General features: G+C 41.6%; 1 protein-coding gene across 1 annotated transcript in view; it reads left to right on the top strand.

Annotated features, from left to right (window-relative positions):
• Positions 1-25,042, top strand: part of AK8 (adenylate kinase 8) — a 69,137-nt gene extending 44,095 nt beyond the window's left edge. Inside the window, exons 11-12 of the mRNA XM_019474062.1 lie at positions 22,150-22,230; positions 24,796-25,042. Coding sequence (XP_019329607.1) covers positions 22,150-22,230; positions 24,796-25,042 — 328 coding nt within the window. The remainder of the gene's footprint in view (positions 1-22,149; positions 22,231-24,795) is intronic.
• The last annotated feature ends 830 nt before the right edge of the window (positions 25,043-25,872 follow it).

Genomic DNA, 25,872 nt, shown 5'->3' with positions numbered 1-25,872 from the left:
AGTGGACAAGTGGACAAAATACCCTTTTTTCCAATATTAAAGTTTTTTCTTTCCCAGTAGAGAAAATAAACAACACTAGCTTCTCCATGTAAGTTTTCCAGCAGTGTTTTATTTGGTCTTCAAAACGACGTGGCTGTATCCCTGATTATGTCATCTTCTTACATAATATATTTAAAGCTTCTTTTTCACCACACTACTCTGTGTGAATACTATCCTGTTTTCAAACAGTTTAGGATAATGAAGTTCCTAATTTCTAAGGTAGAATCAGTGAATATGTTGAAAAGGGAAAAATCAGAATGGAAAAAAAGATTTATTTATTTATTTATTTTTAACTATTTGGTCTTTACATGGGGCTTTCATATTTCTGCAGCTGATCCCAATGCGGATTAGGGATAATAAACAGCCTATTAATGGAGGCCTGAACTAGGAAATGGAGTTTGAATCAGCAGCAAAATTCAATGGCTGGCGAAGGTTAATAACTCCATTACTATCAGCTCTATTTTTTAGCCGTTTGAAGAGCTAGGTGTTAGCCTTATCTTACTCCTCATTAATTGAGCTAATAGAACCCCAGTGACCCTACCATGCTGCCATTATCTGAGAGTTTACCAGACATGGACTGGAATACTTATCACTGAATATGTATTCCTCAGGTTCATTTTTATATCAGAAATATTTTTGTTAAAGATTGGCTGTCTTTCAGGTTTCTTTTTGTCTTTTCATTTCCTTGCTGCCTTCTTTAAGAGCTACATATTTGGAAATTAAATGTAAATGACTTAATTAAAATCCTATCAAGGAACAAGCTAAGTCCCAAAATAGTTGCATCAAGGAAACATAATAGTGATTGAATTATTCTGACATGGAAAAATCTTACAGGGCATTTTAAAAACTTTGGCCTAATTTAAATGATGGATATTGTGTATTTATAATAGATGTGGTTTTAATTGATGGCATACAAAAATCTGATGAGTAACAAAGAAGAAATGTTATAATTATATCTTATTTTCTGCTCATTTTCAGGGGGAAAAAAAAAGAAAAACAATGTGGTAATCAAGGTACTAAATCAGGACAATAAAATTTGCCTGCACCAGGGAAAGAGAGAAACAGTAGGAAAAATCCAAGTGACCTGTGTAGGGTTTGGCTTAATTTATAAAGAAAGTAGTAAAAATAATAGGCAGATGTTTCAATTGTTTCAATCATTGTCTTTTTTTTTTTTTCTCTTCTGATTAGAAAGCAGCTCACTCTTACCAGAGCCATTATATGGTTGCTGGTTTACTGACTGTTGTCTTCACTAATGTTAATTGGTTTCCTTTTTATTATCACTTTGCATATCAGTGCTCCCGTCTCAGTTCTTCTCTTCCTTCTCTGTCACATGTTCAAAGTCAAACAGACTGACTGGTTCAGTAAAAACTAAGGGGCAAGACAGTGGGAGCTAAAGGGGCAGGATCTTCTTGAGGTCTATGGTATGCTTATAAAATAAAACATATTTTGGAAAGCGTGTTTTAGGTGATGAATTCTTATTTGTCTTCCCCACTCCAGTGGAGGTACTCGCCCTCTTAGCTGTGCTGACTATACATCAAGTACATGCATAGCCGTGCTCTGAGGGAGCAGAACACCCTGGCCAAGTGATAAAAATTACAAGGGTTTTTCCCAACCAAAATCCATTACAGGTTGTGCTTACTGGGCAAAATTAACAAATCTTCCTCTCACCTGGACTGGTGAATGACTCGTCTGCTTCACTGGGTGAGTGGGATCAGTTTAATCCACAGTTGCTACCCCTGTAGCCTTTTCCAAGCTACAATAATTCAGTCATTGTGTTATCTCTTGATGCGAGTGTTCTGAGACTTACCCTGTTCATTGACAAGATTTTAATTAAGTCATTTACCTTTGTTTCCTGATCTGCCTCTATTGCAAGAGGCATCGCTGAGCACTCCATAATGGGCAAAATATATCAGGGAAGCTCCCGTTACCTTATGTGTAACAGCCGTGCGTAAAAAGATAGACATTGCTCTGGCATGAAGGCTCTATTAAGCAGTCACGCCCATGGGCTACTTCATAGTGACAACTAATTCTCCACACGTAGTGCAAAGAGCCGCACACACACAGTCTTTTGCCCTACACAAAACTGATGGAAGCAGCTCCTTACGCAGATTTCTCAGGTTTGGCCGTTGGTGGGGAATCCTTATTCTCTGTTCTTCCTCTCTTTCTTAGCAGATTGTGCTCCCTCTTCCCTCATAACACTAATGTGAATAGAAGCTATTGCTATTAAATAATCCGATAGATAGAAAATTGGATGATTACAATAAAAAGATTATTTCACTTCTGCTGCACATTCTGCCTGACCTATATTGGTACCATAAAAGCTTTTCTATCCTGGGGAAAGGCGTTAATATGCATCTTGAGCCAATAATAGCAAAACATCAAATGCAGTTTTAAAATCCTTCTGTGGGCTTTCTGTAGGATGCTGCATTTGCTGTCACAAGCTTATTCTGCTCCAACAAGAATAGGAGGTATATTTGGCTTCAGCTGTGGGAGGCAGGTATTATTTTTAGAAGTTAACTCATACAAGCTCCTTTTGATGGCTGGAGTTTGTTTGGTGAAATCCTGGATACAGCAATTAAGGAGATCTCTGATCTCAGCAAGCTTCCTAAGTCTCCAGGAAGAGAAAGAGGAAAAGCTTCTATTTCTACGTCAGTATTTTTATTTTTATTTTTTAAGGACCCAAAACCACATGCACAATCCTTTCATTCTTTTTGCTGCTGAAAGGAGGCATTTTTTTCTGCAGTAGCTATCTCTCACAAATGAGGAGACATTAGGAAACCTGAAGACATTCTATCCTGATTGCCCTTATGTTGAAACCATTTTTCTCAGAAGATGCCACTGGTATCAAGGTTGCCTTCCTGAACTCAATACCTAACTGGAGAGCGAGAGAGAAAACTGTAAAAGCAGTAGAGTCTGGGCTACTTTTCATGTCTATGGCAATGGTAGCAAGTTTTAGGCAAGGCAAACCAAACCAGCAACGTCTCTGCTTTGTCCACGTGGGAACAGCTACAGCCAAACCGTGAAAGCACTGGGCTTAATATTAATGCTTTCAGTGCTTCTTCACAAAGTGCCATGAAGTATCCGTGCTTTCAAGGCAGAGCTCCTAGCTCCTCCTGTGGCTGCCAAAATTAGGTGTCTGTGTAGCAGCCGCAATTTGAACAAGGTGACTTTGAGTAGGTGAAATGAGAAATACAACAGTGGGTTGTATTTGACTCTTGAAGAGTCAAAGAACTTTAAGTGATGTCAAATTCAACATTACAGGAAGCTTTCTGTTTGAATACTCGACTTTGCAGTTTGGAAGGAGCTAGCTAAGTCAGGCAACATTTCAGAAAGAGTCAAGATTGAAGAAGGCCTGATTTGGTCAGCTACACAAGAGTCCTGTGCCCTTACATGCTCTCAGTCACTTCAGGGCAAAAGACTGGCTTGCATCCCTACAGGCAAAAACTATTTACTATGGGGTATTATTGTTTGAGATTGTCTCTAGTTCCTAGAAGAAACTGAAGATTTTTACTGAACCTAGTAGCCAAGTGCTCACATGTTTGCCATATTACTCAGGAAGCTGAGATGAGGGGTGTCCTGTGGTCAGCACTGGGAACTTGCACGTGTCCATCTCGTCAGGGGAAAATATGTTGTTCTGGGAGGAGATCTGAGAACTGCCTGAAAGAAGAACCGGGCTTTTCAAATCTTAATTCACAATGACAACTTCATGGTACTAATCTCTGCAAATCAACAAAGGTTGTTCAGGGCATTCACCCAAGACACAACTTTTGTTTAAGGAATGAAATGAAACAGTCATGGAAATCAAAGTGTTATCATTTAAGTAGCAGTCAAGACATCTAACCTGTGCTTTTCCCCTCTGCACTCTCTTTGCTTAGGTTTTTCGTCATGCATTTTGGTCACCAAAGCACATCCCTGAGAGAGCACTGAACTCGGGTCTCCCAGTTTGCTCTCCATTCATCTTGCTCCCCATGACTGACTCTCTGGGTTGGGATCCAGCAGTATTCAAGGTGCTGTTTGGGTGCTGTAGGATTGAACCTGAGGGGCCATCCTGCAGCTCTTCTCTGAGGCTGTTTGGCATAGAGTCACGTTTAACTAACAATTTTGCTAAGATGGGTATGTAGGAAAAGTTATAGCTGCACGCAGTCATGCACCATCAGTGCATTTCGGGGAATGTAACACTGATTGATCTCAGCAGGGTAAAATACGATGTGGTTTGTCAATTCTGAATATTTCTTCATGGACTAAAGCAGTCATTTTCAAAATTTTACCTTAATTTCCTCAGTAGTTCACACATGAATAAGAACCATATACGTGCAAGTCTGATTTTGTAGGATTTAGGAGCTTTTTGTAAGGAAGATACTGGTTTCAAGATCTGACTGGAAGCAGAAAAACTTTTGAAAATAACTGAGGGAGGAAAACTTAAAATATAATGGCGTGGCAGCATTTTAATTTGCATTGGGTAAGAGAACACACAGATAAAACTGATGACAGTTTTGCATGTGTGAGAACTGTGGATGAAGACACTTAGTGTCTGGGAAAGCATGGTAGGAAAAGCAGGGCTCTCCAGTGTTGTCAAGCATCTCACATTGTGTTGATCTCTTACCATTTACTCCAGCAGTGTGGTAGCAAAAGTTGGATGAATATTAGAATCATAGAATCATTGAGGTTGGAAAAGACCTCTAAGATCATCGAGTCCAACCGTCAACCCAACACCCCCATGCCCACTAAACCATGTCCCTAAGCGCCTCATCTACACGTCTTTCAAATACCTCCAGGGATGGGGACTCAACCACTTCCCTGGGCAGCCTGGTCCAATGTTTAATCACTCTTTCAGTAAAGAAATTTTTCCTCACGTCCAATCTAAACCTCCCCTGGCGCAACTTGAGGCCATTTCCTCTCGTCCTATCGCTAGTTACCAGGGAGAAGAGACCATTATTCTGAGTAAATGTAGAAAGGTCACCCTTACATCTGTACAGGTTAAAACTGAGTTTATGAAAGTCTGTTTCTGCACTTGCTGTCTGATGTTGAGAGCACAGGGGCAGTACTTTCAGAGGAACTACGTTACAAATGTACATTACCTTTGAACTCCATGATTACTAGAATTCAGGAATTCTGGAGTAAAAACTTAAGACAAGATTGTGCCAGCTGTGTTCTGATTTAGTAGTCTCTTTGGATCTGAGACTAATCCCAGAGTAAGCTATTACTCAGAGCTAGTGAGGCTGGCAAAACTGGCCCATACTGAAAACCACAGGCAGAACAGGCATTACGCTTCTTTTGCTTAGATACTCCAAGCTGAAGATCTGGGAAGACAAGTGCATCAGTCTGTAGCAAATATAATACGGCTTGGGTGATTAAAACTGTCAAGTAATATTGCATATTGAATGGAAACTAGTTTGTCATTACCATGAGGATTAGAAAGTGTAATCTTCATTAAAACATCAGTGGATTTACTGCTGTTTGCCTTGGAACAAGATATTTGCTCAGAATTTCCTAGTAAGTAAATTTAGCAAGTGCAGGGCAATTTAAGAGAGCGGAGCTGAATATTGTCATAGCTTATTCTGCAGGAAAGATGTAGGAATGATCCCTTATGTCTGACAGATGCACTGGATCTAATTCTATTGGCCTGGATCACCTGCAGTCACATGAATGTATTAATCACCATCACTTAAATTGGCTTCCTTTGGCTCAGGTGTAAGTGGTGACCCAGTGTTTTTGTGCTGTGTAAGGATCACGTTTTCTGTCCCTAAATACATTATGTTTACAAAATTCTGTATTAAAGAACTCTGTCCTTTGTAAGGCTTGAAATACATTTTGAGCAAGGCTTTTATCCGTCCCACAGAGGCTTTTAAATGTTATCCTTTTTCAACATGTGCTGTATTTCTGAGCTCAGTAAGACCACTAACATGCTTTGCGCATGATAAAAATTATTTTTAAAAAAATTTTAGTCTAATATTGTTCTGATATGAATGCTGATTAATATCCCACTGATACACACTGAGTGAACGATCCAGAGGACAGTCTGTTCTTTTGATATAGCTGACCAAAGCTCAAGGTACAGCAGGTTAAAAAATAATTGTTTCATTTAACCTTCTAGTAAATGCTGCTACTTTTGTGAACATAATTTAAGCTGATTTTCAGGCCAAGTATATAGGAAGAGTTCCTCCTCACATACTTGCAGTGAAATCAAAGGATTTGTACTGGCCATGAACGTGCCCCAAAGTTAAAGAAAACAGAAACAAAATAAAGAAATCACGTGGTTTCTCAACCCCTTGAGTCCTGTGGGCTCTTCAGATCGACATACATTTTTCTTAGCAGCGTTTGCAGTAAAACACTGAACTGTCAAAGCTAAGTGGTAGGTATGGTGAACTTGCCATATTTTTGTAAAGATTACTTTCTCCTTTTAAAAGTAGTTTCCTCACAGAATTCTGTCTCCAGTTGTACATTTCTAACCTCCATGGATGAGACTGCGTAGAATTAGCTGGTATAGGAGCAAGCCCTTAGCTTTCATTCCACCATTCAAAATATAATCTCAGCTTGAAAACTTGCAGCCCTTTTTTTTGTTAAAAATGTTACTGCTGGTCCATTATACTGAATCCAGGTTTTTATTAACTTTCCGTGAATAAATTGCTGAAATGCATTTTGCTTCGTGATTATTAAAGAATTCCTTGTATTCCAATTCTGTAATTCTTACAGTAAGTAGCTGTTACTCAGAAAAATCATCCAATAAAACACAGCAAAACCAATGATGGCAGGAGAGAAGCTTGGACATAATGACAAGGGAGATCTAGGACCAGATTTAATTCTTAATGTCTCTTGTGTGGCTGTATATTTGCATTACAAACCTAGGAAGTTGGATCAGTACAGCTTCCAAATTGTCCTGTCTGCAAAAACTTGAGAGTAGCTTCCCCTGATTTATTAAGCATCGTGTTTTACTGCAAAGTGTAGGAGAGCTCCAGATTCAGCCTGAATAGTTGGTTTTAGTTCCTGCCCTGCAGAGAATTTCTCCAGTGGTTCCTAAGTTTCTCATCATGCTGTCTTCCTTCCCCCCCGCCCCTACCTGACCCTGCTATAGATCTCAACTGTTGTTGTACCTTGTTGATGTTTTGTCTATATTTGCTTTAACCAGATGCCCCTCTTTGCATGCAGCACTGGGACTCATCCCCTCTCTCCTATCAACAATAATTAGCCTTGTAAGACTAATGGAAGAAATCATGTCTAATTACCCTGTTCAAGGCCCAATTATGTTATTAACATTTGTGGGCTATAAGCTAATGATGAGGAGAGCCTCTCATTTGCATAGCATTAAGTTAATTGAGCTGGAAGCTATGGGGTGGATAGCAGTGATGATAGCAGGATTCTGTTACAGAATGGATAATGATGACCGGAGCAGGACGATTCACCTGACAGGTTTATTAATTAACGGCTATCTGATTACCTAAAAGAAATGGCAAGTGGCAGTCCTTGTGAAAGAAGCTGCAGTATTTTTTTAATGAAAGATGCTATATCACTGCTGATATTCTGGGGTGATTGACGGTAACGGCAGTGTAAGCTCTTTGCTGGAAGCCCACCCAAACCCCTGTGCTGGGTTACTTCCTGCCCCTGCAAAAACGTGCTGCGAAGGTCTGATGTTTCTGAATATGCCTAATTCTTACATGGCCCACGAAGTAGGGCCGTGCCAGTGAATTTGCGTGGTTGTATGAACACTGCATTTTGAAAATCCTTAATTGTTACGTAATCTGGGTGTTTTGCCCTTGGAAGAACCGGAGGATTTGATTTTGTAAAAGGTGTTTTTTCATTATGGTGTTAGGCAGGATTCTGTGTGGTGTTAGGGAGAAAATAACTATAAACATTCAGCTTTTCACATTTTCCTGGTACGTACAAACTGCGAGTGAATGTGAGTGCCCTTACCTTCAATTTATTTCTAGGTACAAACAGTTATGCAAAGTTGTTAGGCCTTTTAAGGAACAGGAATCTTTTTTATTTAAAACATTTCTAAGAATAAAAATCCGCCTTTTTGATTAGATGTCAGGTTCTGTCTGGTTAATTCCAAACACATTGTAGTTCACAAGAGATTCAGGCAGAGTCTTGTTTGACCTGTAGTATCTTTTAGATGAAAAAAATCACTCTGTTTAAAAGTTGCCTGTGCAATCAATCCAAGGCTGAGTAACTTGCTATGCAGTTACTCGCTGTTAGAAACCCACACCTCAGTTCTGAATGTATCTGAATGTCAAATACAGTTTCCAGTCAGCAGATCTTTAGATTTTTTTCAGCTACGTTAAAGAGCCCATTGTTAAATCATGTGAACTCCAGACCTTGCCTAGTGACTAAGATACCCGGTGCATTCTGGAACAACCTTTGACCAGACTTGTCCCAGGAAAAAAGAGAACACTACAAATTTTAGCCTTTCAGAGAATGGCTTTTTATCCATTTAGGTGGCCTGATGATTAGTGTTTCAATAGTAATAGATTTGTGAAGAGTAGAGACCTATAGATAAAACACAATCAGCATTTTTTTGCTGTTGGAGAACTTACATGCACAAAGTCTCCCTGCATTCTGTGCCCGGCATTTGTTGGGTACAAAGGAGCTGAGAACATTGCCTTGATCTGATGTGGTAAAGAGGCCAAAGTTTTAGTTTACTAGATCCATACAGACGTTCACAGATCACCACAGGCACTTTTGGTCAAAAGGAGAAGAGAAGAAAAATGAAAAATCGAAGATGAAGGAAGTAACCTGGGAGAATAGCTCCTGGAGCAGCTAACAGTCTGAGCTGTTTACTGGTTATGACTCGCGGCTGCCAGCAAGAATAGAGAGTCCAATCAGTTACCACTGATCGAGGGCAACTTACTCTCTGTAGCTGTGGACACCTGCATGGCGTGGAGCAAGTGAGGGAGCAGCGTTTGTGTAACATTTACAAGGAGCATCTTCCATCTCCTTCCAGCACGTGATGGTGCAGAGCCTGATGTCCATAGTTGTGTAGAAATTACCTAAAAAGGTTGTTCAGGAAACCTAACACAATGAATAAGTGCCTTTGCTGGAATTTAAACCCTACATCCTCCTGGTCCTCATTAGCTTTCTGTAATCACTAACCCACACAGTCAGTGTTGGATAGAAATATCTTTGCTGTATAAATTAGTTTTTCTGTAAGGTGTTCTGTAGTTTGCCACAGTGCCTTGCTGTATAAAATAGACAAACACAGCATCAAGCCAAGATCTGATAGATCAGGAATTATGTATTTAATTCAGAGTTCTGTATAGAGTGCTCATAAAAGCTTGATCATGATAGAGGGGCCAATAAACATTTGGGAACATAAATATTTCTGTAGGAAATGGCTTTGTGAAACATTTAGTTGTTGAGTAATAAGAAGAACAGAGAAAATCAGAAGGGTAGAAATCTCTAGGTACTAATCTGATGGGTTATATATGTTGCAATGATAATAACGTTGAGAGAGAATTTTTATGGGACCAGTAGCAACAAATACATTGAGTCCTGCACTTTTTACTAATGTCTTCATCTTCTTGTGCTTGCCCCACTTGCTATCTCTGCTGCTCCAAAATTCAGCTTCAAACCTAGAAAAGCAGTGGATGAGACCAAAGGGTGCTGAGCTACTCCTCTGTGTGGAGATGAGGGTGTAAGGCCTCTGAATTTGCATGAGCTGAGTGTTTTGAGCAGGCAGGGCAAAGCCTTGGAGCCTCAGGCCATGATCTGTTCACTGGAGGAATGGATCAAAATCTACAGAAGGCCAGGCAGCGTTTGTTATCAGGGATGGACTGCAAGGGAAAATATAACTATGTGAGGATTTGGGGGGAAATGATGCTCTCTCTTTGTCTCTTGTTTTTCTGGGACATCCATTACTTGAGTATTTAGGCGTCAGTCCAGCCAGACAGCAGAAGGAAATATATTTTAGAAAAGCACACATCAAGAAGTATTTTAAATGGCCAAACTGTAGAACAAAACATTCTGGCAACACAGCTGGTGCTCTTGTCAGTCTGTAGACTAGAAAATAAGAAAAGAACCTGTAAGAAAAATAAAAACAACCTAGGAATAGCTAATCAGGTTAGAAGTGATGTTTTGGCTGCAAGGATTTTGAGGGCTGTAGAGAAAAATAGAATAAGATTAGAAAATATTTGTCCATCCTGTATGACAGATGTGGGAGAAGATGTAATCATTTGTTACTTCTCTTTTTTTCCTCTGAAAACAGCAGCAGCAATGAGCTGGCAGGCACAGTGAAATCCAGTTAGCAAAAGTAATGGGAGTTGAAAGTTTGACCTTTTGTGATGGAAATTTGATATGAAAAAAGGGTCTTTTGATAATTTCTCTATCCAATCAGATATGGGAGATGTCTTGATCCTGTTTGCTCATTTGCATGCTGACTGATCTCATTTGAAAACCCAATCATTCAGAAATATTGGGACGTCAACAGAAATGTTACAAGCAAGGAGCTGTTTTATCTGAAAGGTCTGCAGGATGTCATCTCTTGTTTTTCACTCCAGTGGCCTGATCTCTTCTTCATGATTCCATGTTTTTATTGGCGGGATAAGTTGAACATATTGAAATGCAAATAGCCCTTTCCACATTGAACCAAAATACAGGAGTTTTTTTCGGTATGATTGATTGTATCCAGGGCACTTCAAAAGCAACAAAGAAAATATTTGCTGCAGTGCCTCGGATTTCTTGACATTGCCAAGTTCTGACGTTTCCTGTTAGCAATCGTTGGGAGAAAGTGATTCCTGGGCCTGCGTCTCGCCTCTGCTTTTTCCCCCTGTAAGGCCCACATTGATGCAGCTGGCTGTTTCTGGGGCCAGTGCGTGAGGTCGTTCAGTTTGCCCACACACAGACACACACACAGACTCTCTCTCTCTGTGTCTCTCTCGTTATCGCAGGTGCTGAGTGTCATAAATGCATTTAATGGATTTTACCAAATTGCAGATGTGTTTAATCCAGCAATGGTATAATTCAAAGCCTACCAAGATCACATGTTGGCTTTTAACTGTGTGTGTAACTGTCCAGATGATTATCTGGCTAGTCAGATTTCAGATCCTAGGCGCTGCCCACTTAGGTGAGTTTAGGATCAACTTTATCTCCCAGACAATTTAACCTTTCTATTTTCTAGAACAGGCAATCCAATTTCCATTTTACTCAACCACGCAGTGGGTTAATGGCAAGTTTTCCTGCTGTGTAACTGGTGTCATTATCCCTTATTTTGGAGACTGCCTATTAAACTAATATCTTAAGCCAAAGTTTTGCATTATTTAACCCAGAAGCTAGGGACAAACTAACAATATATCTTAGTTCTCAATAAAGGAAATTATTTAAAACAATTCTTTTTTTGGCATACTACCTTCTTAACAGGGTCAAGCTATATGAGAAATCTTTTTTTCTTTAGTATCCCAAGATTTTTTTTCCCCCACCTGTTTCTCCACCTGGACAACCCCTAGCCTGCTAATCTGAGTGCTGTCCTGGGAAATGGGACGTTCAGCTCCTTCTTTCTGGGGCTTCTTAGGCTTGCTCTGTTTTTTAGAAAAAAGTAAGTATTCACTGGATGTAAGTCCCTTGCCTCCCTGGTGAACACCTGCATTGGACTGCAAAGACATTCTGCTTTTCTGGTTTGATGTAATTCTTTATACAAAACAGAACAATTCCGACAGGAGGGCAGAGATGGATTTTCTTAGTTTAGTGTTGTGACGCTTGGCTGGGAGATGGTTCGTAACTGGAATGTCAAAGTGAAGCTGGCACGTTTTGAAGAGTTATCCTGAGCACCAGCTCTTGGCTGCCCCTAACAAAACCTTTCTTAAAACTGGTGTGGTTTTGCACAAAGTTTTGCTCCTGGCGGACCAGCACACCCTCTTGTTTCTCTGGAGTGGGCCGATTTGGAGAGGGGATGTCATGCTCCGCGCTGTAGAGGGGAGCACGTGAGGGGGAGAGGCGCGTACCGGGGCGTCAGCGAGGGCGCTCCGCAGGGACTGCTTTCCAAAGCCAAATCCTGGAGGGAGTGGGTGCGAGGAAAGGGGTGAACCAAATTATAAGCTTTACATAATAGGATATCTTGAAAGTCATTTAGTTGGTGTTTGTACAACACTTGGAAACGTAAAGCTCTAAATTAGGCAGGAGGTCAAGATTTACCACAGCGTTCCTCAGGCGGGTGACAATATACCTCATTAGGGACCCATAGAAGTTCACAGTCTTCATCACTGAGCTAGAGAAATAGCATATGTGCCCAGCTTGTTCTTTATTCAATAGACTTCGGGGTCTAACCACAAGTTAGTGCATGTGTTTCTGATATTTATCTGATAGTACCTAATTTCTTCAGCAATACATGTACTTCTGTATATGGGTTGGGAATTTCATTGCTAGAACGTGCCTGTTTTTGACTGAGGACGGGAGTAACTTGACTGATAGGCCTCTTCAAATCAAGAGAATCCGTTTCATCAAATCCTGTGGCCTGTCAGCTGGGGGAGAGTGCTTTGTGAAACAGCAGAAATGGTAAATTCCCCCATTCCTTGTGTAATGAACTGAAGTTGTTGGTATGACTAGCTAGCACGACTCAGCAGCTCTCTGAATTAGACATTGAGCATTCTCCCAGATGGGAAATCAGCCTCCTTCATCTCTCATGTATTTCAGAATATCGAACCATGTAAGTTAAAACACGATGTATTATTCTTGATAACCACAGCAATCTAGCTCCTCCCTGCTGGATTTTTTTAAATATACTTCCCTCTCCACCTGCTTCTTTTGCTCCTCGGTATTAAAAAAAAATGCAGCTTAGTGTACCAATATTTTTCTCTGCGGTGAAGTCAGCATAGAATATTAGTGTCCAAAAAGTTGTAAAACAAAAGACTATCATATGTTGCACCTTTTAATCATGTAATTGCTGAGTGACATTTAACTCTGAGGCTTTAAGTTACTCCTTTGTCAGCCAGCCTTCTCCTTCTGCCCCTCTCATTCCTCCCTCCTCCCGAAGCAACCTGCTTTTGCAGAGTAGTGCTTTAACTACACTGAAGTTTGGCTGGGCTTCTACATATTACAGCAGCAACACGAAAGCAAACAATTGAAGTATTTGAGAACAATGAAATATGTATGGCTATCTGTGACAGCCCTATAAAGCAGAGCAATTAGCCGCGTAATCCGAGAAAGCCAAAGCGACCGGCAGCCCACGGTTCCCTATTAGTTAAATGCTTTTTGTACGTCCTCATCCCATCAAATCAACTAACACTTCCTTTAATTGGTTCATGAATTATACAGCTTGGCTGCATTATAATTTAATCACCAGTAAACATTCCTGGGGCCTGCTGTAAAGTGTATAGCGCTCATTAATTCCTTAATTTCAGCAGATGGAAGGGGAGATCGGATGAACGGTGGCAGTACAGAGCGCCTTGGGCAATGGAAGAAGGAAAAAAAGGTGGGGGGCCGTTTAGGTTTTTTAAGGGCTGTCAGAAACTCAATCTGTGAGCTGTCAGCAGCTTGGACCCGTTTCCCCCCGCCTCCCCCTGCCTTCACCCCACCTACTGCTGCAAGTGACTGAGGGATTCATATGGAGGCTTGTCAACCCGTCTTTAAACATCAAGCCAGCGGGTAAACCAAGCCCAATGTAAATTAATTCTTGTCTTACGGGCCCCCCTTTCTCTGTCCCCATGAATATTTCATGGCGGGCAGCATAAATATTAATTCTAATAGCTCTGCACAGTGGTTATTATTTCTGTTTTATGACAAATATTCATAAAATATTCAGGACCCTTTTTTAGAACATTTACACACTTGATTGTGAAATTTTCCAGCTTCCTGGGGACACAGTAAACATATTGGGGTTCTCTTGATGGACTTTTTTCTCTCTTAATTAATACTACGCCACATTAATATTTAATCAGATTTAGTTTTCTTTTCCCCAGAAGTGAACCCTATTACATTTGAGGATTTATTTGACAGTATTTAAACAGGGAATTTTTATTCCCTATTATGAAATTGGTTTCCTTTGACACATATATAAAATGACACATTATAATCCGTTCTTTTATTCCCTCCCCTTGCCCCAAATCATACACTTTTTTGGTGTCAGTTCTTTTATTTATTTTATTTTATACACCAGATATCCTACCAACAACAAAAGTTAGTGTTTAAATGATGGGGGTGGGGGGAGTTTAATGTAGCATTTTATAGGAACATTTAAGATTAAACATCATTTACTATAAATTTGATTCCATTTATTTAATAAGGAAGAAGAGTATAAGTTTCCTTGTTAGGAGCAGGAGGTACTAGAGAAAAGCTGCAGACAGGTAGCAAAGGTATCAGTTCTGATATGAGTTTGCTAGTGCTTAACCCTGGAGTTCTTGCTCCACTCAAGATTTGCTTTGCAGAATCTAATTATTGCAGGGGAGGGTTGCAAGCATCTAAGGAAACATGACTGCATTTGGGGAAGCGGGTTCAGGTTCCTGACCTCGGGCCTCTGGGGCTGCAGAGGCTTTCGATTATCTGAGACGGAGTTTGATTAACCTTGCGGATAGTGGAAATCGTGCCAGCCACATTACTCTAAAGCACTGCTGGCTGCCATCTTATTCTGTGATTCATAAAGCACCGCTGGAATGAACTCCGGGGGGAATGCAAAGATGCTAGAATAACAGCTGAGAGTAAGAAGGAGGCAAAGAATAAAAATGAGGGGAGAAATGTAAAGCAGTTTTGAATGGAGGTACTAATGCATCTAAGCCACTTATTGCATATGGAAAGAGTTAATATCGCCTTCTCAAAAGAAGCTTTAAAAATGCATTGAAGCCCCTAGTATGAAAACATTTGCTCTGTATATGTGTGCCTTTCGCTGCACTTATGTAACGTTTACACAGCCGGTAGTTCTTCAGACCACTGTCGCGTGGAACGTCTCTCGCTGCCAAAAGGCCTGAGGTTCTTCGCTGGTGTAAATCTGCGTGACGCCAGTGGAGCTACTTTGCTTTATCCCAGCTCGAGATCCAGCCCATTGTTCTGTAAAACAGACAGACGGTGCTACCCGGCAGGGCTGCGCCTGTTCCCCCTGCGTAAGCTGGTGTGGCACCCGCTGAGATGCTGCTGAGATACCAGGCTGGTGGGGTGGGATGCGGGAGGGACCCTGCCACCTCGGCTGTCTGGGCTGTTGGGGGCTGAGCACATCTAACTGGTGGGTGGAAAACATCTAACAGAGTCATTACTCTGCACTGCTGGTGAAGGGAAGGAACATCTGCAGCTACGAAGGATGTTGTTCATCTCGCTCCCCTGGCCAGACGCCATGTCCTGGGAATACTGCCCCACTTAGCTGCCTTTTGCAGTTATTTGACAGAAATGCATCTGTTTGAAAAGAAAGATCCAGTGCCTGGAAATAGCTTGTCATCACAAGAATCATTATAGGAGCTCAATGAGCAAAACACGTGTGCCGATTAACCTGTGTTTTAGTGTTTATGCAATGTATTTTCCCTTATAGTCAAAACCTAGAGGGTGAAATTACTTCCCAAAATAGAATCAAGCATCTTTCATCAGAAGATATCCCAGAATTTGGAAGACATCAGTGAGTAAAACCTCCCAACAGCTCCTTCCATAAATAAGAGATAAGGACCATTTCATCCATTGCAGAGACACGCAGAAGCGGCATTTAGGGTAGGAAGTGAACTAAGATCCATGTCCAGTCAGTAGTGCAGCCTCAGAAGATCATTTGTAGTCTGGTTACCCATGGGCAAAATACCTGGTTTGAAGCTGCATTGAGAGAAACCTGAACAGGACTGGGGAAAAGGTAGATGGGATCTAGGTAACCAGTTTAATTTTTAAGAGGGGATTTGGGGATGCAGAATGTAATTATGGAATATAACGTGCTCAGGACCCTGTGGCTAGGCCCCTAGTTCTCGAGAAGAGGCTTAGCCAAGGTTTCAGGTTTAAGGTGTCTTTATACTACAGGAAACGGAGCATTCTTCAGGGGAACTGATTGATCCAAGTCAGGTATCTCTGGCTAGAAAGTCAATAAAGACAAGATGACCTGGGTTTTAGCTGGGATTAGTCACTTGGATTCAAATCTGAACTTCCTGGTACCTGTCAGCTTGAACCACCGACTTGATTTGCCGTATTATTGTGATAATTTAATGGTGCTACCCAAGAAAAAGACCTTTTTGCAATGCAGATTTTTCTTGTATCTTGGCCAAGCCTGCCATCCCACCCCTGTCTGGCTTGTGGTCCCTGCGTGATCCAGAAGTTTGTACAGTTTTATGCATTTCTGGAAACTTTTAAAACCAAAAAACATGGTCAATTTTAACAATGGGTCTTACAGTTTAGCCGAATTCAGGACAGTTGCTATAGATGGTGCTTGTCTCTCTGCCAGTTCAGTCCATAATGCCCCCCAAGGCTTTTCCATCCTTGTGCGAGAACTGTGTTATTCCCTTCTCCGCCTGCTTTGGCTCTGTTTTATGAACCAAAGGGAGGAGCTTGCATTTGTGCCAATGATCACATAAGGATTTTACCTGTGGTAGCCTTTCAGAGAGCTACTGCATCCACACACTTCAACAGGCTCATCTCTTTTTCAGCTTTATAGCTCAATTACAAAAATGGTAGCCATTGCATTGCCAGAGCTAAGTCCTCCAGGAGAGTTATTTTCCGTGGGGAATTGTGCCATAGCATCAGATAACATTGTATTGATATCTCCATATTGAGTAAGATGTTCTGTGCCTTATGAAAGGCTCAATTTTCTAGCCTTGAATTTGACATTTTCTATTTGTCTGCCTGGAAAAGAGGGTAACTTTGTGACCCTTCCTCTCCTTTCTCTTCTTTCTCTCCTCCTTCTCCTTCCTCGCTCTTTCTATTGCTCTCTCGCCCTCTTACTCTCTCTTTCCCATTCTCTTTCGCTCTGATTTAGCTGGGGTTCTGTCAAAGTTCTGCCAGCAAAGTTTGCTGTAACTTTGAGATCACACAGGCATCTGATCTTCACGTTCTTTTTTTTTTAAAGCAGACTGATGTGGTATGTTGTAAACTGCCAGGAGCACTTGCTAATTTAGTAGTTAATGACAGTCACAGAGAGTGTTTTTCTTGCCCCTGGAGAGGTTTTAGACACAGCTGGGGTAGATTTGCCACTATCAATTATGCACCATTTTAAACAAGAATTGGCCAGCAGGGGCCTCTTTTTTTTGCAGAGTGCAGAGCGTGAAGAATGGGAATATGGCAGCTGGTACCTGCCTACGAGGGAGAAGATATATAGGAGTCAAGAAAATAAGGGAAAGATGAATAGCTTACTATTTTTAAAGTTGCAGTTTCAACTCAAAAGTTTAAATGCTACATTAAAAATGGCCCAGTGTTGTTTGGTGTTGTATTTTTTTTTAATTCAAGCATCCTAACTTTATTGCAAGGCTTGATCTGGACCTGGTATAGACACAAGCAAGTCAGTAGTCTCTGTTTGTAAAGGCCAGCTAGGGAGCCAGGATTCTGTCTCAGATATCGTGTCGCATCACTCTTCATCCTTAAATGAAAACAAGGTATGAATTCAATTAGATTTAATGGTATAGGTCAAATTTCACAGACAATAATTTTACAAAAAGGGCTTGGCTTTGGGCTCCCCTCCACCAATGTCAATCCAGAGCAATTCCAGGTAACGGGAAATGCCAAGAATGAGAATCTGACCTAAGTAAATAGCTCGGGTCTAGAACAGTCAACACCTGGATCCATCTAGGTCAGCCTCATAAAATGGCTATGTTTAAATTACAGGACCAAAACCCGTGGAAGGCTGTGGCTTACAGGCAGAGCTTTAGTTCTCTTGAGATGTGAGGGCAGCTGGCAAGGCAGTGGAGCCATCCTGGAAGGTGACTGTCAGTTCACAGGAGGAGCGTGCCTTAATCCCTAGCACAGTGATATCAAAATTCAGGCACACAGCACTTGCTTGTCTTATGGCAACACTCGTAATTTTTCCATTATAGGTGCTTTAAGTTGGTGATATTATATGCACAAAACAGGAAAACCACCACCAAAAAAATTCTCCTGTGGACAAGTCTGAGCACTGCCAATTGTTAATAACTTGGATTAACTAGGTTGGTTGCCATCTGGAATAAATGCAGTTCAGGATTAGATGAATGCTGTTGTGTAGGTCAAAAAACCTTTTTTCACTTACTGTATGGTTGTGACACATTTTTCCAAAAATGCCATCTCATGATCAGGCGTGAAATAAAACTTCTGCCACCCATACTTTTACCTCCTCCTCTCTCTGTTTGCAAAGAGAAGGCATCAGGATGCCCTGGTGACCTCCAAGATCTTAGACAATGCTGACTGAATAGTCAGAAGCCAGAAGCGATTGGAATGCCCTTTTGGAATGCCAGGTGGCTGGTAGGAAAACAACGTTATATTCCAGCTGTTAGAGGCCTTCTGTATTTCATTGTCATCCAAAGGCGACTAGTTCTCATTTGACTAGGTACACAGTGACGGTGTCATCAACATTATTAATTTGTTGGAATTTAATCTCTCTAATGTATCTGAAAGCTGTAATAGATTAGATAAGTGATGTCAAGTGCAGTGAGGAAGAGGCAGATTCTGACATGTCATCAACATTATTAATTTGTTGGAATTTAATCTCTCTAATGTATCTGAAAGCTGTAATAGATTAGATAAGTGATGTCAAGTGCAGTGAGGAAGAGGCAGGATTCTGACACAAGATTTTTTTTTTTTTCCTTTTAACATTTGTGTTCACGGTTTTATTATCTGTGAAAGCTAGCTGACAGGACTGGACCTTCTCTCACATCCCTCTCCTGGGAGAGAGAACAAAGGAGAGAGGACAGAGCTTTGCTTACGAATCACTTGGCTTCAGTCCTACATCTAGCAGCAATGTTGCCACGCAGTGGTAGTTAGGGGGACATTTGTCCTCAGAGACCTGGGCTGAGAGGCTCTACCGAGTTATACCCCACAGAGCGCCGATTTGTAACTGGATGCCAAAGATTTTTGGTTGCCGCTAGGTAGGTGCTGAGCCCATGATGCAGGCGTGAGGATTCTTGGTGCATCTCTGCCCAGCCCTCCCCGGTGCGCACCTCGCGTTGCTGCTGGTTGATATTATTCACCTGTTGTGGAGCTGAACTAAAAGCTTGCCAACTCTGAAAGAGAAGCTGCGCTAGATGCTAATCTAGCAGTATAATGTAGTATACTTTGATATGAGGCTGTGTTTCCTTGCCTCCCTGTCTACCAATTCTGATGACATCTGTTTCATATTTCCCCTTGATAGAAGTTGTGACACATTACAACATACAAGGCCTGGCTGATTCCTAAAGCGAGCTTTACAGAGGATGCATTTATGTGAAAAAAATTGCACTCGGTATGTGAAAGGGGCCAAGCTCTGCTTGGAGATGAACCCAGTACTTGTAGGGAGTTGTTCCAGTTCCTGCTCTAAATGCTGGATCAAGGTGGTGGATGCAGCCCTCTATCTTACGAGGATTTCCAAGAGAAATCCAACAAACAAGTTACCTGGACAGTTGAAGGGTCAAGTTTGTTATGTGATCAGAGTCATAGCAGCCTGAGAGAGGGACACGGGCGAAATGTTGCTCAGAAATACCTTGAGGAGCTGAAGGAGATGTATCATATACCCAAGGCTAACACTTCACCGAGAGTGCATACATGTAAACAGGCTTTACTCATGTGAGTAAGCCTCCTGGGACTGCATAATAGACTGTGTGTGGTATGTGTCTGCTTCAAAATGATAATAAAGCTTTCTAATTGGAAGTATTTTAAGTCTAGACGGTAGTTCTGTCAGTGGTTTTCCCCTTCATCTTTTTTTCCTGCTTCTGAACGATTTTAAACTGACAGCCCTGGGGAGTGTTGTTTTCTCTTATCTATAGGAGATGTACAGTATGGCAGGGTAAGGCATCCCACCTTCCACTGGAAGGACCATTGGGTTAGGAGTTTGTGCTGTTGTATAGTATATTCTGTGTGTGCCGTTATACAATGCACATGGGGAGAAAAAATCCGTATTAGCAGGGCTGTCTATACTCTCCCACATCTTCCCCCTACACTCTTCTTTAATAGTGACACCAGGCTGGATAATAAGAAGCATTTTGTATAAAAAAGAAGGGAATCTCAGACAAGGCTTTCAGAGTTCATTTTGTTGGCAGCTTTTTAAGTGGAGTTTTTTAGGCTCTTCTCTTTCAAATACCATAATACTTTTTGAGTTAGTAACTATGAATTACAACAAGCTTTCTTGATATGCCAGGTTATAATCCTTTAGTGGTTTTGTTTATTTCAGAATATAGTAGGAAGCCGTATCAATTATCATGCCTGTATAAATGTTGTTCCTCTCTACTAGAATATTCATCTTGAGACATATCATCAGATGTTACCTGTTCTGACAATCACGTTTTTGTGCCATTGTTGGGCAACCGAAACAAAGAAAAACAAAATGTTAAGAGTGTAAGGGATAAAAGAGTGTTGAAACTGTTGTTCTTTTCCTGTCTTTGGAATCTCCGAGATCTTGAATGTTTTATTCCTGGCTGTTATTTTGTTACCACAGTGTGACTAGAAGTCATTATCTGTAAACATTTGAAAAGAGAGATGATTTTCATAACTTTAAATCCTACAAAGGATTCTAGTAATCTGCTATGTGCATGCCAAGGTAAAGCTCAGCCTTTCATCTGGTCTGATCCCACCCAGTCAGTGTAAAATGTTCCTTTGGTGAATGTCTAAAGCATACGGTGTCTTTTGTGAGAGGCAGACAAAAACGAAAATAGGAAGCCTGGCCTTGAAGGCAGCAGCGGGAGAAGGTGTATTATAAAGAAGGATGTATTTACAGCCTTCAGGCCGTGCTCGGCTGGTAAAAGCTTGTTTTTGTAAGTTTTCAAAGGAAGCCTTATTTTTTATTTTGTTCTGAATTAATCATCGAATGTGATCTTTGTCCAGATCTGCTTTAGTCTCCAGTAGCTGGGGGACAGGGGACTCATGTCTGCTCATCCTCAGCAGTTTGTCGACAATTTTCTGCTGAAGAGCTTTTGAACTAGAATATAAAATTAACAGACCATTACAATGAACCAAAATGCCAAGGAGGAGTCAATGTGAGATGGGCACAACAGTTTATACACAACAGTGTAATGTGACTGGGGTCAATAGTGGTGTATATTGTTTTCTGGTTCTGCATCCTCGATTCAAATCAGGGCTTTTGTGTAACCTGTATGAAATGAGTTGGCAAGTCCCACTCCACCCTCTGGTGAAAAGCTGTCCATAGCACCGAATCCACACCACTGACACTGAGGGTCTGACTTTTTAAGACGCTGAAAAACTATGTCTTGTTTAGACTCAATGGGAATTGCAGATTTTGATCTTAAAATCAAGCATTAATATTTCCTCTTTAGCAGTCTCAACAGCAAGGCTGATTGTCGAGTGGGTTATGCCATACTGAGCTGCCTTCCGTGCCCTGGTGCTGTTCTCTGCAGGTCAATGCTAATGGAAGGGACAGGGAATTGTCAGCGTCATAATGCGGCACATGTTAAGTCTTATTACTCATTCTGCTTTTAAGGATGCAGGACGGGAGTGGGAGACAGGAGGACTCACGCTGTGGGGCTGTGTGGGGAGACAAGGGCAAAAGAAGTGGAAGTGGACTAAGAGGAAGATCCCTTTCATGGGCACTGAGTCGCGCAGTGCTGTTATTAGGGAGGAATGTGTAATACTGGCAGGCAAGCTCTTTTTCTGTCCTTGACAGGAACAGCAGCAATTTTTTATTTACCTTTTGCAGAATGTCATTGTGATTGTACTTGCTAGTTGGGTTGAGAAGCTGGATCCAGAGGAAGTTCAGAGGTAACTGCTGGTTTGTGAGCAAGCTGTGGCAGACTCTGAGATAGGCTCGTGCTGTAATTCCGTCGCCGGTGTCCACACTGTGTTGTCCGTTAAGCCCTGTCAGCGCACACAGCACCACGCATACTGTGTGTCAAAGAGCTGCTGCCTTGATGAGCTTGGAGACTAAACAAGATGTGAGGAGAAGAACCGGAGAAGAGAGGTCCTGTGCATATGCTAATGTTTTCTGATGCTGCAGTTTTGAGTGGTACTGTCACTTCCACGTTTGTGTGTGCCGTTCGTTTGGGTAAGGATTAACGCATACTCTGAAGGTCACGAGTGATGTTCTCAGGATGTTAATGCACTTAATTGTTATGTTCTCCGTAGGGTATTTTTCTTTAATCTCCCCTATGAATCCATCATGGAACGGCTGTCTCAACGGAGGATTGATCCCGTCACTGGGGAAAGGTTAGCACTCATGTCTGATGTTTAACATTTTTCAAGACTGCCAGTGAGATGAAAGCACCAGATAGACTTCATAGAAATCTAAGGAAACTCAGGAATATTGTACTCTTGCTTAGGGACTCCTTAAAAGAAAAGTTAAAACTTTCATAGCTACTCGAGTACCAACCCACCCTGTTCTCAGAATAGGGCATTTTAAAATCTTGGAGCCTGAAATCTACAGTAGCAAGGTAACTAAATTGGTTGGTAAGATAACGCTGAGGGAAGATGTCTGAAACCTAGCCTAAATGCAGATGGTTTTGAGACATTCCCATGGGAATTCTGAAGGCTTCCCGACTGGGGAAAATGGAAAACTTGCTGCATTTTACTTCCCCAAGCTCCCGTGATGGTTCTGTCTGCTGTGAGATATTAACATGTTTCCTGCTCAGTAGAGCAAACTCAGATATCTGAGTCACTGAGTGACTGTAAGATTGGGTTCTCAAATGTGGCAGTTCATCTCACCGGCAGTCACAGCACCTTGTTTCACCAGTGACCTTCAGGTTTACTGTCTTCTCCACCCGTGTTTTTCGGGGAACAAGTAACAATGAAATATCTTCCTAAATACCTGCTGGAATTGGCGTGTATTTGCAATTTCACTTGTGCTCTGTTTTTATGATTCCCCCACTTACATTTTAAACCAGTATTTATTTTTCCAATGGTTAAATGCATCCTATTGAATCAAAGACAAATACTGAACCCTCAAAGATTAAGGCCATAAATACTGGGCTTGTCCCAAAGTGATACATGATTATTCAGACATCTCACGCGAGGTGCAACATTAACTTGTGACAGCAACAGTGATTTGCTGTAACTGTTCTCTTTGTTTTAGTAATAAGTGATGCAGTTGTTCAGAAGAAATGAACAGTTTGAAGCAAATCATTCACACATCTTTGCATTTCTTATCATTAGGATTAGCCTGTTCAGTATCTGCTCCAGTTAACACGCTTCCTTCTTCCAAACTCTGGGCTTCATTCCTTCCAAATTCATTGTGAATTGAATTGTTTTAGTTGCTGTAGCTAATCCTCGGCGTTATGTTAAACCTGCACCGCTGGCTACAGTGCAGTGAAGAGGGTGGCCTTCAGCTGTGCTCTAAATAATTCTGATGTGGAATGAACTCTGTGTCCACATCACTGTACCAGCTGGAGCTGTAACGCAGTTCTGTGCAGAGACACGGAGACTCTGCTTCTCTCCTCGGTTTTGTATCTATCCCAACAGTTTCAGAAAATTTAAAATACTAGATAAACTGGTTTTGTGTTAGGGCACAGGAGACATTTACTCAGAAGTAGAATTACCGTGGCAGGAAATCTAAATACATGTTTGCAAAAGAGCTTTTAGCGATCGTTGGGAGCCTTTGGCAATGCAGAAACATTGTCAGAATTCTTTTTGGTGTCAGCTGCCTGGGCAGACTGAGCTGGACTGCGGCACTGCTACAGGACTCTGGTGATGAAAATCCTCTGTCTTGCTGAAGCCTGCTGACTAGTTGAGCGAACCTACAACTGTGAATTCAGGGAAGCCAAGTTCTGGCACTTTGGAAATTAGAAATAACCAAAACCTACCTCAGAGTGAATTAACCTCTTTTTATCTTCAGCTACTATAAAAAGATGTTAGCAATTCTATTCTACCTGGTATCCGCCCAGAAATAGAGACCGAGGTAGAGTATTTGTGTCTTCTTAACTTCTTCCAGTGATCTTTAGCAAACACAGTATTAACCCTACTTGTAGTGGCTTATCAAGAGGAGGCATACCTGTCTTTCAAGCTCGAGCTTGCGGTGATTTGGAGACACTGTCGAGCGAGGGCTGTGCTTCCGCTACCCTCCGGCCGTTTGCTGGAAGCACTCAGCCACATGCCTGCTAATAGGAAATACTTCCAAAAGTTAATATTGATGATCCCAGCCCTGTTGCTGCACTTTTGAATCTTGGCAGGAAAGTCCCCGATGTCTGAGAGCCTTAAACACACTTGAAGTCACAGGCCCTTCAGCAATGCCAGGACACAGGGCTATGTTTGGGCTCACTGGTTCAATGCAGAGAAAGCACTCAAAGTTTGGCAGCTTTTTCCTGACTAGTGTCCAGCATTAGCATAACAGTAAACCACAGCAAAGATTTTTAACAGATGCTAAGGTTTGCGGTTACACTTTTTGAGATGCTTTTTTTAAGATAGGAATCCAAGATTACAAGTAAAACATGTTACTTTGGGATTGGGTCTGGAACAGATCTGGAAATGCTTCTGAACCCGGAGCACTGGGCACGTAACAGGGATTTCTCCACACCTTGTGTGAAGTATATAAACACTAGCAGCACACTCTCTGTGTCACCTCAAGAGAAACTCTTGGCTTTTGAGTATCCAGGATTCTTGGGAGCAGGAACGACAGATTACTTGCTCTGAAATTTCCAATCATTGTTTTAAAACCCCAACCTGGAGTAGAAAGAGGCACTTCCAAGGAACTGTGATAGGCAAAAACATGGAGTATCGTAGGAAATGGCCGCTGTGTCCTCAGCTTGAGCTGAAGCAGTGGCATTTGTATCTCATCTCCAGATACCACACTGCATTCAGACCAGCACCCACACCGGAGATCCAAGCCCGTCTCAGGCAGAACCCTAGAGACAAGGAAGAAAATATTGAGAAGCGCGTGGACACCTATTACAGGAATGTCAAGGAACTGGAGGATTTTTATGAAGATGCCTTTTATGTCAATGCTGACCAAGACCCTCATGTTGTCTTTGAGTTTATAGAAAGCTGTATCATTAAGCCCCTTCCATGCAAAAAATTAAAAAGCTTATGATTAATAAGGATGATTTCTGGAACTTTTAAACTTTTATGGATTTTAAAATTCTGCTTATGATTAATAAGGATGATTTCTGGAACAGCTGATTTTAAACTTTTCCCTGTAAAGTTTGCAGTCCGGTCCCTGAAGTGGCAGGCTATCACAAGTGGAGAGGAAGTCTGCCAAGCTCTGTTAAATTTGAAGCTCACCAAGGCTGAGTGAAGTACAGGGAGTGAGAAATTGTGCTTTAGGGGAAATTTTTTCGGCTTTTGTTTTGTGATCCAAGGTATGAAGCACTGTGGCTGGGGAAGTTCCTGTGTTTAATTCAAGTATCTTTTTCTGATTCTCTGATTCAGTGAATAGTAGTTTTGTCTTAACTATGTAATACCATGAAGCCAATTTGGAGTATTAAAGCTGTTAGATGTGTTTGTGTCTTAATTCACTCAGTGCTCTCCACCAAAACTACACACGCAGTACCTGTCTACCTCACTGTCACACTCTGCTGCAAGCAAACACAAAAGCAAATAGAAAAATGAAGCTTGCAGCTCTGCAGTGCACTTCCCCAAAGACAACTGCAGTGCTCTGAGGCCAGGGCGCAGAGGTTTTTTACTCCCTTGTTAACTCAGATTGCTTAAAAAGTTCTGCCAAAACACTCTGCAGACGCACCGGCCGTCCCCATCACCCTGTTCTGCAATCCAACCCCACGGCCGGGCAGAAAGACTCGGAACAACTGGGAAAAATATCCAGAGCCATAGAAAACTGGTTGCAGGTTCCTCACTTTCAGAACCCAATTAAGGACATAACGAGCTGCAGGAGCAGATAGGTTACTAAATCCTGCTTCCCTCAGG

This window comes from Aptenodytes forsteri, unplaced genomic scaffold (genome assembly GCF_000699145.1).
Source record: "Aptenodytes forsteri isolate BGI_AS27 unplaced genomic scaffold, ASM69914v1 Scaffold136, whole genome shotgun sequence".
In the NCBI taxonomy this organism is placed as follows: domain Eukaryota; kingdom Metazoa; phylum Chordata; class Aves; order Sphenisciformes; family Spheniscidae; genus Aptenodytes; species Aptenodytes forsteri.
This window is presented reverse-complemented; position numbering and strand designations above follow the sequence as displayed.